This window comes from Gymnodraco acuticeps, unplaced genomic scaffold (genome assembly GCF_902827175.1).
Source record: "Gymnodraco acuticeps unplaced genomic scaffold, fGymAcu1.1, whole genome shotgun sequence".
Taxonomy (NCBI): Eukaryota; Metazoa; Chordata; class Actinopteri; order Perciformes; family Bathydraconidae; genus Gymnodraco; species Gymnodraco acuticeps.
The window spans coordinates 2,809,211-2,822,717 of record NW_022990459.1 but is presented as its reverse complement, the minus strand read 5'-3'; the positions used below and the strand labels follow the sequence as shown (position 1 = coordinate 2,822,717).

At 41.6% G+C, this 13,507-nt stretch overlaps 1 protein-coding gene and 1 long non-coding RNA gene across 2 annotated transcripts; one reads left to right on the top strand and one right to left on the bottom strand.

Moving 5' to 3' along the window:
* The first annotated feature begins 216 nt into the window (after positions 1–216).
* On the top strand, positions 217–13,038 carry itih5 (inter-alpha-trypsin inhibitor heavy chain 5). Its single transcript, XM_034226124.1, is given in 15 exon segments — positions 217–419; positions 499–543; positions 1,095–1,258; positions 2,234–2,335; positions 4,141–4,327; positions 4,329–4,401; positions 4,505–4,674; positions 4,969–5,085; positions 6,668–6,839; positions 7,099–7,408; positions 9,085–9,767; positions 10,338–10,391; positions 11,330–11,446; positions 11,660–12,037; positions 12,590–13,038. Coding segments are annotated over 15 exon segments (2,949 nt in total). The 5' UTR covers positions 217–302; the 3' UTR covers positions 12,850–13,038.
* Positions 3,848–5,523, bottom strand: LOC117552549. The gene is made up of 2 exons (XR_004569982.1): positions 4,566–5,523; positions 3,848–4,386 (listed from the first exon to the last, which is right to left on the bottom strand). It is a non-coding gene; the product is annotated as an uncharacterized LOC117552549 (long non-coding RNA).
* Positions 13,039–13,507: the final 469 nt, after the last annotated feature.

The following is a 13,507-nucleotide window of genomic DNA, read 5'->3' as shown; positions in this document are numbered from 1 at the left end:
TACTTTGCTTATGTTTTTACAAGTAATATCCAAGCTTTAGTCAGACTTGAGTCCTGCTATAAAGTTTATCCTTAAAAAAGAAATCAGAGATACAACAAAAAGAGAATCGAGAAAATGAAGCACCAAGTTAGACACTTTAGAGTTAAAACACCACGGGGGGGGGGGGGGGGGGAGTGTTTTTCTGATCGGCCCCGGGCTCTCTGTCCGGTCACTCTTCTCAGGACAGACGGAGACTCGGAGACGCAGCGCTGGAAATAATGTCCCATTCATCTAACTGAGTTTAACTGGAGAAGGACTGCACGATGATGATGCTGCTGCTCACTTTTCTGATCATTTGCTCCAGTCCGACAGTTCTGGGGCAACAGGAGGAATCCCTGTTTGAAGATGATGTCGACCTCGCAGACTTTGATTTAGACATTGTAAGACTTTTAAAAAGGACGAAGGTGTTATATTCTGCTGTTTGGATTTCCTTATCTGACATTTTTCTTGTACACACAGGCGCCACGCAGGGTCCCACGGCAGGTGAAAACTATCTTAACCAAGGTAAGATCAAATGTATACGAAGATATTTCAATATTTTTCTTTCTTTATTGAGTTTTATTTTATTTAGACACTAAAGATTTGAGTTTGGGATAGAGCCCAAAGGTAAACAATACCGTAGTTGCAAAGAAAAGGCATTCAACATTTTAAGCAAAAATAAAATGTCCTGGAGTCTTGTGCTGGATGATCAATACTATAGAAGTAAAGGAGTTTGAACTCCCAAAAAACATGACTAAATATAACTTGATATCTTTAATACTGACATAGAATGCATGAACATTTTTTTGTTTTTTGGAAGTTATCCCCTAAAGTTGTGCGCATAGGGCGTGACGCGCAGGAGGACCGCCAAGCGCGCAGCTGTGCCAAAGTATCTGTAATGCACTTAGCTCATGGGAACACATTCCTCTCCCTGTATTTGGTTATTGTTACTATGGAGGAATTCAGGGTGTCTTAGGGTGAGACATCTTAGCTAATCAAAAATACGCACAGAAAAGATGCGTAAAGTGTGCCAAATTAGCGTATTTGCTTCTGATGTGAGCGTTTTACCTCTGCAGGAGACTAAGCCTCACATCCAAGAGCTCTCCATCAAGACCACCATCATCTCCCGCTACGCCTTCACCGCCGTGTACTGCGCCATGCTCAACCGACACTCCGCCGCCGCAGAGGGGGTTTTCAGCTTCCAGATCCCCGCCGGAGCATACGTCTCCAACTTCACCATGTAAGAGTCCTGTAGTATGAGCACCAACAATACCTCACAGAACACAACATCATTCTAACATGATCAATGCAATATTAAGACACAAAGTTGGATTTCACTGTAACCTGGACACATTGTAACTAAGGAAAATCTGCCTTATTTAAAAATCAAATAAACCCCATCAACACATAAAACAATGGATATTAAAACATTTGTATTAGTGATTATGAAATATACTGAACCAACTGAGAGCATGGTCAATTTTAACTGCATTTTTTAATTCATAAGGAGCTAAAAGCAACCCGTACTTCAGAATAAAGTGTCAAAAGATATGTACATTTTCCTTTCTGGCCCTATTATTATTGTTTCACACCTACGTTTTATCTTAGGGTCTATAAAAAGGGCCTGACCCCCAGGTTGAGAACCATTTTCTCTAATTGCAAAAACAAAGAGAAAAGGCAAGTTGATGAGACTTAAAAAGTTGCTAATACAAGGAATCTCACCTCAATGTGTATTATAAGCAAATACAAAAGGCATGTAATACACTTTAGTAAACAAAAACAGAAGATAAAAGAGTATAAATGAAGTTTAACTAAGACAGTCAGCTAGATTTGGCAAGTTGAACTCAAAGCTTTTCCTAATATAAACAACCATCTTAAAAAAAGGAGCAGATATCCAAATATAAATTCCCAAAACCTTCTTGAAAGCAATTTAAAATCTTATCAGCAGAAAATGTAGCACACCATTTTACAATTTAGAGCTATAACACCAAATAATAGCATCATCGGGTGAGGCTGGAAGGATTTACGATGTTTTGGTTTCTATGGAGACGTTAGCAAGGAGACAAGAAAAGGGTTAACCGTCGTTAACACACTCAGTGACCACAGTTCATTCACATGCACAAATTCTGTCTATTGTGTGAGAACGCCAAGTCTAAATGGGACAATAGGTGGTCCGCAGCAATCCTAATCCTCGACCTTTGACCCCCTGAACCAGGATCATCGGAGGGCGCGTCTACCAGAGCGAGGTCAGGCCCAAGCAGAAGAAGGTCAAGCAGGAGAACGGAAAAGCCCGGAACAAAGAGTCAGGTGAAGCAAGGTAAGAGTAACCTGAGAGAGAGAGTGTGTGTGTGTGTGTGTATGTGTGTGTGTGTGTGTGTGTGTGTGTGTGTGTGTGTGTGTGTGTGGTGTGTGTGTGTGTGTGTGTGTGTGTGTGTGTGTGTGTGGCCCCTCCTATGGTCTGACGTCTCCTCCTAATAACACAGCAGGCTCTCGCTCTCGCTCCCTCTAATGTTCCTATTTGGCAAACAAATATTAATAATATCCCAACTAAACACACTTTAACCACAACTCGGCAGCCAATAAGAGTGTGACCTGTGAGTGTGTGTGTGTGTGTCAGTGGTGGTCAAGTAACTAAGTACTTTTACCTAGGAACTGTGCTTAATTACAAATTTGACATACTTAAATTTTACTTGAGTATTTTTGTCTCCATTACAATTCAGAAGGAAATTTACTTTACTAGCTTTAGTTACTTTATAAATTCATATTTGTATACACACAACTTGTGAAGAACTTTTGAAACATGATTGTTGATATAGATTAAAGTAAACTAACCTAAAACAATGAGTGAGAAGACAGAAAAATGATATTACCTTTAAATACTTTTCCTAATCATATCTTAGTATTTTTTCTTTAGTAAAGGATCTGACATATTTTTCCACCACTAATGTGTGTGTGTGTGTGTGTGTGTGTGTGTGTGTGTGTGTGTGTGTGTGTGTGTGTGTGTGTGTGTGTGTGTGTGTGTGTGTGTGTGTGTGTGTGTGTGTGTGTGTGTGTGTGTGTGTGTGTGTGAGAGAGAGAGAGAGAGAGAGAGAGTGTGTGTGTGTGTGTGTGTGTGTGTGTGTTAAGATCATTTCTCCAGAGGCCAGGATTGTCATATAAATCTGTGAACCAAAAAGTGACATATGGAAGAAATGACATCACGTTTCCAGCTGTCATATGAAAAAGGGACATTTTATTGAATGAGATTTGGTGATTCAGTGACTCCGTTGTAAAGAAAGGGCAGAGGGAGGAAGGAGAGGATTGTGAGATTACACAAAGGCAGTATCAAATGTACGATATCACCTGGGTGCTCCTCCTCCTCTAGTCTAATGGTTACTCGTTTTTTCATTTCCAGCTGTGGCTTTACTTTATTTAACCTCCATATTACAGCTGTGGACACTGATGTTTGGAGAGAGCAGCATCGTGGCACACTCATAATAGAAACGGTGGCTAATATAGACAGGATAAAAAAAGGAGTGAAATTAAAGAGTAATAAAATATACTAATACCCCAGCAGTAAACCCCAATGATTCTTGACCAAACAACCCAAAGACCACTCCTCAATGTTTACTTTTAAAATATTACTAAGTCACTTTGTGTAGAATGAAAGTTTTTCCAACTGTGACCCTATGCAGTGTTAGCTTAAAAAAGGATAGACAGTAAAACATATTTAAACACAGTTTGATATTCATACCAAACTAAAAATGAATGCAAATCAATGGCTGATCAGCATATTCAAATACAAACTTGTAAACAATTATGTAAAAATTTAAAAACTTGCAGAAATTGAAAATCAGAATCAGAATACTTTATTTATCCTAGGGGAGATGTGGCTTGTTGACAGTGGCTTTAAGAGTTAAAACTAAAGTAAATAAAAAATAGTATAAAATATTGACATAAAACGAAAAAAAGGCATCGTAGAATAAAAGAAAGATATATAAAAAAAATTGAATAAAGTAAAAATATGTACATTGTACCACAAAATAAAACTTGTATATTACAATATAGTATTAATAAGATAGTAATGCACAGTTTAAAGGGTACCTGACCATTACTCTGTCTCCTCCCCTCTCCACCCTACAGCCCAGAGCAGGAGTTGGAGGTGTTCAGGATGTCGGCCAGCATCCCGGGTCGGAACCGGGCCGTGTTCCTGCTGACGTACGAGGAGCTGCTGCAGCGGCGGCTCGGACGCTACGAACACGTGACGAGCCTGCGACCGCTCCAGCTGGTCAGCCGCCTCAGCCTGGACGTCACCATCGTGGACCACTCCCCCCATCACCCACCTCCAGGTGCTGCCGCTGCGCAACGGCAGGAGCACCAACTCCGGATCTTCAAAAACACAAGGTTACACACATCATATTTTATTTGATCATATATTTAATATAGTTTTACTTTTTCAATCTTTGCTTTGATTCTTTTTCTAAAACTTCCTGTCTTTGTGCCTCAGTGAAGAAGGACCCTCCCGTCACCTCTGTGATCAAACAGGAGAAAAACATCTGCAAGATCACCTTCGGCCCGAACATCGTCCAACAGGCCAAGATCACCACCAACGGCTTGCTGGGAGACTTTGTGATCCGCTACGATGTGCAGAGAGAGATGGGGATAGGAGACATTCAGGTACACTACGATCCCTTTGTAGACTCTGCATTATAGACACAAAGAGAAGCGAACATTTTGATGATGAGAAGCAGATTGAAAAAGCATTAGCTTTCATATTTTGCACACTAAATTCCCATCCAACTTTACACACACTCCTCCACCCACCCGTTAGTGATTCAGTTCTCTGGTTTCTTGCCACCGCCGTCACTCCGCTGCCAAACACTTCGCTGTGTCTGCACTTCTTTTCTAAATCCCACCCAACTGATGCAACTCACTGCCTGTTGCATGTCTGTAAACCTCTTTCTTTCCTAGGTTTTAAACGGCCACTTTGTCCACTACTTCGCCCCCAAAGACCTGCCGGCAGTGCCCAAGAATGTGGTGTTTGTGATCGACACCAGTGCCTCCATGGTGGGGACGAAGATCAGACAGGTAAAGCAGCACACTTAGAAAGGTTATCTAGACATCTGTTTGGAAGCTAAAGCTGCTGGAATGTGTTAACAAGTGTTGTTTGTCTTAAGTGATCTGTGTAGGGTTTCCACTCTTAACCAGGAGAACGCTTTGGGATTTTACTAAAAACTCCCATTATGTTTGATATATCATAGATTTTTAAAGGTTTTAGGTTTTTAACAAATGCTTTTTTCTTACCTTTAAGGCCGTCATACAAAGCAGATACAACGTTTTATCGCCTATATTTCTATTTTAAAGTTAATTTATAGAAGCAATTGAATTTTGGGAATCTGTTGCATCCACACTGAAGGCTGAAACATTTGGGGTATTTTCACATTAAAGTTTTTCTAACCCTATTGCAGAAAAAAGTTTCAGCTTACTTTTCCAGAGTGATAAAGTTATTCCGTGACTCTGTCTTTAAGCAGAATTTCAATGGCTGTATCAGATCAGAAACCCTACACCCCACCTCCACCCTCCCACACTGGAATATCAATATCAGACCTTTTTCCTCCATCTGCAATAGCACGATAATCCCCTCGGCGAGACTAACAGCTGATCTCTGCAGCTGCCATGAGCGCAGAAACAGAGCAGAGAAAAAACAGATTTTCAGTGAGAAAGAAAAAAGTGGAAACATACAGCACAAGGCCGTGTTGTGAGGGAGGAAGGTCAGTGTCTATGGGGTAATGGAACTTTTTAGACAACAGCACCCTCGACCCCTTGATCCAATCCCCCACCCTTCGCCTACCCCCAGCGAGCCACAGGAACAGAACAACAAGTGTGTTTGACGTGGCTCCACAATAGAGGGTTTCAGTGTGGGTCAATCTGTGGTTCTGACCCCTGCTGTATACAGCCCTTATAGACATTGTAAACCCCCCAGTGCCAAATTATATATCACCCACGCTCAATGCAGCAAATATGCTGACATTCTAAAGCTCCATAACAAAAAAGTAGGAAGAAGTCTGTATACTTTTCATGTCTTTTTTTATTTACAAAGACACATTTGAAGCATGATATCTTAAGTTTCAAGGGTCAACATTTATGGTTTAAGCTATAAATGGAAACAGTATAGTATTAGAAGGGCACTCAGGGAACCAGGATATCCACATAGGTAGTTTCCCAAAGTGAAAAGTAACGGTGTACCACAAGATATGGATCGACTCGAAAAATGGATTGGGTTCTTTCTTGGACCGATACTACACTGTTCATACTGTATACAGAACAGAAAACAAACCCCTCGTTGGGGCAGTTCATGATGATTTAAAAAGGTATAACGCTGAATCATCAGCAAACAATCAAAAACCTACGGTGCGGGTGGAGAACATTGTGATGTTTCCGATCAATTGTGTCTGCATGAATGCAAGGATTACTGTCTAAATGGCCAGACAATGGCAAATACAACTGCAATGAACAGATGAAACAGTTGCATGACCAAAGACAAGGGGCAAAGAATTACAATCTTAGACTTAAACTCAAATGTCATTCAACATACAGTTTAAGGAGAACCCTAGTCTTCTTCTGTGGGTTGGATTGACACAAGGTTCAATTATTTATCTTTCTTTTTCAGACTAAAGATGCTCTGTTCACCATTCTGAAGGATCTGCGACCTGGCGATCACTTTAACTTCATCAGCTTCTCCAACAAGATCAAAGTGTGGCAGCCGAATCGCCTCGTACCGGTGACGCCGCTGAACATCAGAGATGCCAAGAAGTTTATTTACATGATGTTGCCCACTGGAGGTCATTATTTTCTTTATGGTTTTTCCTTCTTCTCCACAGTCCCTATACTTTTGAGAGCAAAGTAAACAGATTACATTTAAATATCTAGACAGAAAAGGATTATCTGCATTGAATGACACTGTGGGTTTAAAGTGGAAAACCACTTGTTTAAGGGGTGTGTGACCTCCAGGGCTGGCCATTAAATCTTCAAGTTCAACTTATTGACTGTACTTCCAATCCTTAAATAGGATTTGCCCTTACATCTCCTCACTCACTGCAGGCACAAATATCGATGGTGGCATCCAAACTGGTTCCGATCTGCTTCGTGAGTACCTCTCAAGCCCTGACGCCGGCCCGAACAGCGTCTCCCTCATCATATTCATGACGGATGGACGGCCAACGGTAGGAGAGATCAAGCCCACAGCGATATTGGGAAACACTCGCTCAGCTGTGCAGGAGAAGTTCTGCATCTTCACCATCGGGATGGGGAATGACGTGGATTATCGCCTGCTGGACCGCATGGCTCTGGAAAACTGTGGGATGATGAGACGCATCCCTGAGGACGCAGACGCCAGCGCTATGCTCAAAGGGTAAGAGGGTCCTCTTTATATCAGTCCAGTCTATTGAAGCAATATTTCTTCCATTAAAGGCCATGTGATATTTCCAAACATAATTATTTGTATAGGATAGGAATTCATAATTTCCCATATGCCAATATGGATTTGTAAAAATGGCGACCAATTTGGCAATTCCTGATCATCCCACCCGAGAGTTGACATAAACTCAAGATAGTAAAGACATGTTCTGAAAGTTGTCTTGGTTTGATCCCTTGAGGGGCTTTCTTTTTTGTATCCACCTTCGCTGCTTACTGTAACGCGTTTGCATTGAAATTGCCAAAACTTGCTGATGATCAAACAGGACTTTGGTATGAATCACCTACTAGATATTAGGTGTTTTTAACAAACATTGAAAAGACATAAGATGATATCAATGACTTTAACCTTAAATACTTCATTATTGTCAAATTGACCCTTAAATGTGTAGAATCTGCGTCTTATTAGCTCCCCTTAATCCCTCCCCTCTGACACGTCCCTCCATCTTTCATCAAGTTATGAGTGAACGAGGACCGCAAATGTGACGGTGCTGACAACAGTCCTCTTTAATCAACTTCAAAATAGGAAAGCCACAGACTACAACAGTCAGTCTTTTTCTCTCTCAATTTTCTTCCCTATCCTTTACACACAACCCTCTTCCGCACTCGGACACACAAAGTGTTTGTTCAGCAGAGCAGGAATGTGTGTGTGTTGTCAAACCTGCATCTGAGTGTGTATGTGGGGTTAACAGATAGACTCCTCAGATAATAGCCCTCGTCCTGCTTGAACAAACATGCTGTTTAAAAGGTGAGGAGGTTTACTGCGGTGTGACTACAAGGATAGGACAGGGGAATTGCACACACATACACACATCCACAACCTTTGCTTTATACACACTCTCTAATGAATGTGTGCACAAACTCTGAAGTGGGGTGGAAGCAGCCTTGAGAGGTTAGACGAGCAGGTTTATGGCCGGAAGATGGTTCGTTTGAATACTAGACATTTGATGAAACGTGGTATAATAGGCTTCTATTTTTGCTGCAAAAACTACCGCTGATGTGCCCTTGAGCAAAGCACTTAACGTGACTAAAACAACAGAAACAGAATAGACCAGGTGGATGTCAGGTTTCGGATACTGTGTGCATATGTGAACAAATAAGTACAAGAAATAAGGCTGACAACATTTCTGAGCGAAATGTATGTCAGAACAGCCCCGCAGAAAAGTATCTATTGTTATGTTTCTACAGAATAATAGAAAGGAGAAAATAACTATAATGCATGAAATCAACTATTAAGGAAATTAACGATCTAAGCCTATGTGGAAAACTTTTACAACCTTTAAATTAGCATTAATTTGGCTGAATTGGTGCTTGAGAGTTATACAGTAACATTAGCATAGCCCTCAGGTGAAGGGGCAAAGGAGCATACGAGTGACTTTGGGAGGTACTGACAAAGAATGAGAGCCAGCTTAAAAGAATTTCAGGCTACAACAAAGGAATGACCTCTTATGTCTTTTTTACCACTTTTCCTTGACATTGATGAAAAGAGTCATCAGATCAAGGAAAGGAAAAGACAACTTTTGTGCTAAACGAACTCACACATACACTAGGCTACTTAATTATGCAATAACAGATCTTAAAAACATTATTCAACCTCTCCTCGTTCCTCTACAGGTTCTACGATGAGATAGGAACTCCTCTACTGTCCGACATCAGGATCAACTACACAGAGGACTCGGTCCAGTACGTCACTCAGCATCTGTTCACCAACTACTTCAACGGCTCTGAGATTGTCATCGCCGGCAAGCTTACCAACGACAGCGTGGAATCGCTCCACGTCCAGGTTACAGCGAGCAACAATGACAAGAACATCATCCTGGAAACCGACATACCTCTGCGGAACCGGCAGATCGAGACTGAGAAACATGTGAATGCAGCCAGAGTAGCAATGGCGTCTGGCCCTAAAACACCAGCGTCAGGGGTCACACATGGATTAGGAATTGCTTTGGGTTCGATAGCGGAGGACTTTGTGGAGCGCGTCTGGGGTTTCCTGAGCGTCAAGGATGGGCTACGGTCACGTCTACGCAGCCAAACTAGCAAAGAAAGAGAAGACCACATCAAGCAGGCAACCAATCTTTCTCTGACCTACAACTTCCTCACCCCCCTCACCAATATGGTGGTGGAGAAGCCTGAGGTCCTCGCTGATGGCACCATGGCACCGACGCCAACCAGACCCCCATCATCTGGTGACGCTGTCTCAACTGTCAATGAGCTGCCAAGTGACGCAGAGGATGAAGAGCCACAGAGAGACAACAAAAAGTCAAGCAGTCAGAATCTATCTCTAGGCAACAAGATAGGTAAGGTCGTTCTTCAAGTTCTGGTAGTAAGAGGTATCCAAAAACTGTCTAAAGGGGGATTCAAACTGAAATGGTTTTGGGAATGAAATCCTCACGGTGGATCTGATAAGTTGGTCATTTGCAGAGAACAGCAAGAGCAGTACTAATGAGTTAAAACTGTGACTGAGTTAAATGGCTGAAAAACAAGTATTATAATACAACATGTATAGCCATAATCTGCTAGCAAGGTTAGCTGCTCATGGTAGCCTAGTTTAACCAAACTGGGGCTAAAAGGGTTAGCTTAGTGAGTGTTTAGGGGTGGGAGTAGGTTGTTCTGTAAGTGAGAACCAATACGTTTCCATGATTTTTTTAAACGTAATTCAGCTTGGTCACATTTGGGAGCCATTTTAATTGTTTGCAATCCAAGCTAACTACATCTTTGTCCTCTGCAAAGGTAAACATTACAAACTTTTGAGAGCCACATTTCAGAAAAAATGAAAACAACTAACAAACAAATATGGAAGATGTTGAGAGGAAGCCTCAAACAATGGCTGCCATCTCAATCATTGCAATGGTAATTTTTCCTTGCAGGTAAAGTTGAGAGAAGACCAGACAAGAAATCCATCACCGTCTCCAAAACATCAGGTGACTCATCATTCCCTCTCTCATGTAAACAGTTTTACATCTGATGGCCTCTGAACCCTATATACCATAAGCACATATGCCGTGGTTAAAAGACTCCAAAAGGAGACTTGAAAGAGAGAAGAGGGGGAATGTACAGTAGACTCTCTCTCTAAACTCTGTGTGTGGGCGGCCTGTAATTTGGATGTTAGTCAGACAGTCTAAATTTAAAAGATGCCTCTGAACATGACCTGAAGAGGAACACACAGGGTCTAATTGAAATACCAACACCAGCACTACCTGGCACTTTAAACATGCAAGTGCGTGTCCAGCAACGCACACACTGCGGTCGAATGGGACGGACTTAAGACATGAGAAGTGGATGCTGTTTGTGCATGTGTTACAGCAAAGAGAGGGACCCCATCAGAGGCAGTAAGTGAGGGCTAATGACCCCCTCATTACTGTGGTTCTCAATTCATCTTCACTGGTTCTCACAAGCCTAAGGAGAATCCAGCAAAGATATATAAACTATCCTATGAAAACCAATATGAACTGCTTAGAAACATTACCAAATTAAAGAGCTGCTTGTGAGACATTTACTTTCTTATATTAGGTAGAGGTTTTACAGAATTGTCAAAAGATTAAAGTGATGAGTCTTATTGGTCAGAATCAGAATGCCTTTATTAGTCCCATAGAGGGGCATCGTTACAGCAGGAAAGAGCCACAGACAGCTTAATGTTACATATGTTAAAAAAGTACTAAGTTATGATATAATAAAAAATATAATAAAAAAATAAAAGTAAAAAAAAAAAAATACAAATGAAAGCCTAAAGGTGTCAAACATTGTATAAATGATATACTTTATGGTAAGTGGAACAACTTGCAACATCCATCTTCCTTTTTGCGGTTTTAGAATGCACTTTAATATTTCTTTCTCTCTCTTAACCTTTAAACGTCCTCAGCTGACGGTGACCCCCATTTTGTGGTGGAGTTCCCGATGAGTAAACTGACGGTTTGCTTCAACATCAACGGAGAGCCGGGACACATCCTGCGCCTGGTGTCCGACCACAAGAACTCTGGTAAGACATCCACAGATTAAACCATTGTTTCACATTAAAAATATAATTATATTTGCATTGGGTGCGGACTGCCAATGTGGAAGCGGTACTGAGGAACTAAATATTAAACACAAAAATGAAAATACTTTGGTAGAGTACCTGCAGTACTTAAGTAAATGTATTTTGTTACATTCCCCCACTGGTTAGATGTTCTTTTCTGGTATTTGTCTACAGGTGTGACAGTGAACGGTAAGCTAATCGGTGCCCCAGCTCCACCCGGCAGCCACAAGAAGCAGCGCACGTATTTCAGCACCATCACCATTGTGGTGGATCTTCCGAAACGCGCCTACATCGAGGTGACCCCTAAGAAGGTCATCCTGGACGGGCGGGACCGGATGGTACTGCCCTGCCACTCCACAGTGTCGGTGGACAGCGGCGTTCTGTCAGTGTCCATCGTGGGAAAGTCTAACGTGACGGTGACGGTCGGAGGAAACGTCATGTTCGTGATTCTGCTGCATCAGTACAAGAATCCAGCCTCATACCAGAGGGACCATCTAGGGTTTTACATCGGAAACAGCAAGGGGCTGTCGCATCAGTGCCACGGCCTGCTGGGTAGGAGACAATGAGCTTTAATTATTGTTTTGACTGAGCGTTTGGTAGGACAGATATGATCCATCATTTATTTTCATTTAACAATAAAAACAAAGCGTAGAGCCCTAATTTCAGCTCATAAAAGCAAACTTGTAGGGTATATCAGACAATATTATAGCGTCAGTAAAGTGCCACAGGATCCAGTAATATAAATATGATTACGAAAAAGGTTATGAGTTCTGTTGAGTAGTGTTCAATTGGGGTGGACTTGTATTAGTTTTTGCTGAAAGAAATATTTATTTAGTAGGTAAAGCCAAGACATGGGAGGTAGACCACCTAAGCGTACATGTGACAGATGACGATTCATCCACTGAAACCATGGTGTTTTTCTTGAATCCACCTTTATTGCCAGTGATGGATTTCAGTTAAAAATGCTGAATTGAATGTCAAATTGCAGAACTGTATTTTCCTACAAGCAAATTGACACCAAATCCAGAGGTAACTGGCTGACCTTCAAAGACTCACATCAGTCAAACTCTGAGACTTGAACCTTTGATTCATTTCTTCTTTCAGGTCAGTTCCTGTATGAGGAGGTGGGCCTGGCAGAGCTTCCTGCGGAGGCAGACAGTGAACCGTCGCCCGTCCTGAAGGTGAAGGAGCGCTCTGTGCCGGTGGTGAAGAAAAACCGGAGGATCTTCAGCGGCACTCAGAACGTGGACTGCTGGTTCGCTCGCAACAATGCAGCCAAGCTGATAGACGGACAGTACGAGGACTATTTGATGTCACACATGTTCGACACGGGGGACTGGCCACACGGGACCAACACAGCATAAACTGTAGCATCCATATTTTTTACTCTGTATCCATATCACATCTCAGCAGATATTTCCAAACTTCACATTTCAGTTTTCTGTCTCACTTTTGAATATATTTTTGTACTATTTCTAATGAAAATGTAATGTTTTATATTGTATTATGTGTATTATTTTTTGTGTAATATTGTTATTGTAAATAAAAAACAACTAAACCCACATGCAATGATTTTACTTTGGTGTAAAATGGTGCCCACATTAACACATTAAGGGGAAGTAAATTGTAAAAAAGTATAATATAGAGTAAAAACTATTTTTTATGGAAAAGCTTAAAAGAAATCTAAATACAAGACTTTTTTTAAGTGTGCATTATACCAGAATGTAAAGCTGAAAAGCTGTGCAATTAAAAAAAACATGTTTTTTGCACCCATCTGGGAATGCATGTTTTTCTCACACCCCAAATATGGATGTCAGCATTCCCCAAACGTGGCGACATCGAGGTAAGGATCACACCTGGTTACCACGGGGACTGGTAACAACCCCCTTGTCCCAGCGCCAATGACTAGATGCACGGCTAACACACATAAACACACAAACAGCTCCATGGAGCTCCCTGTCATCAGCTGCAGGTCACAGGGCCGATGGCCCCGCCCACACAGGTGTGCTGTGGCCAGGTACA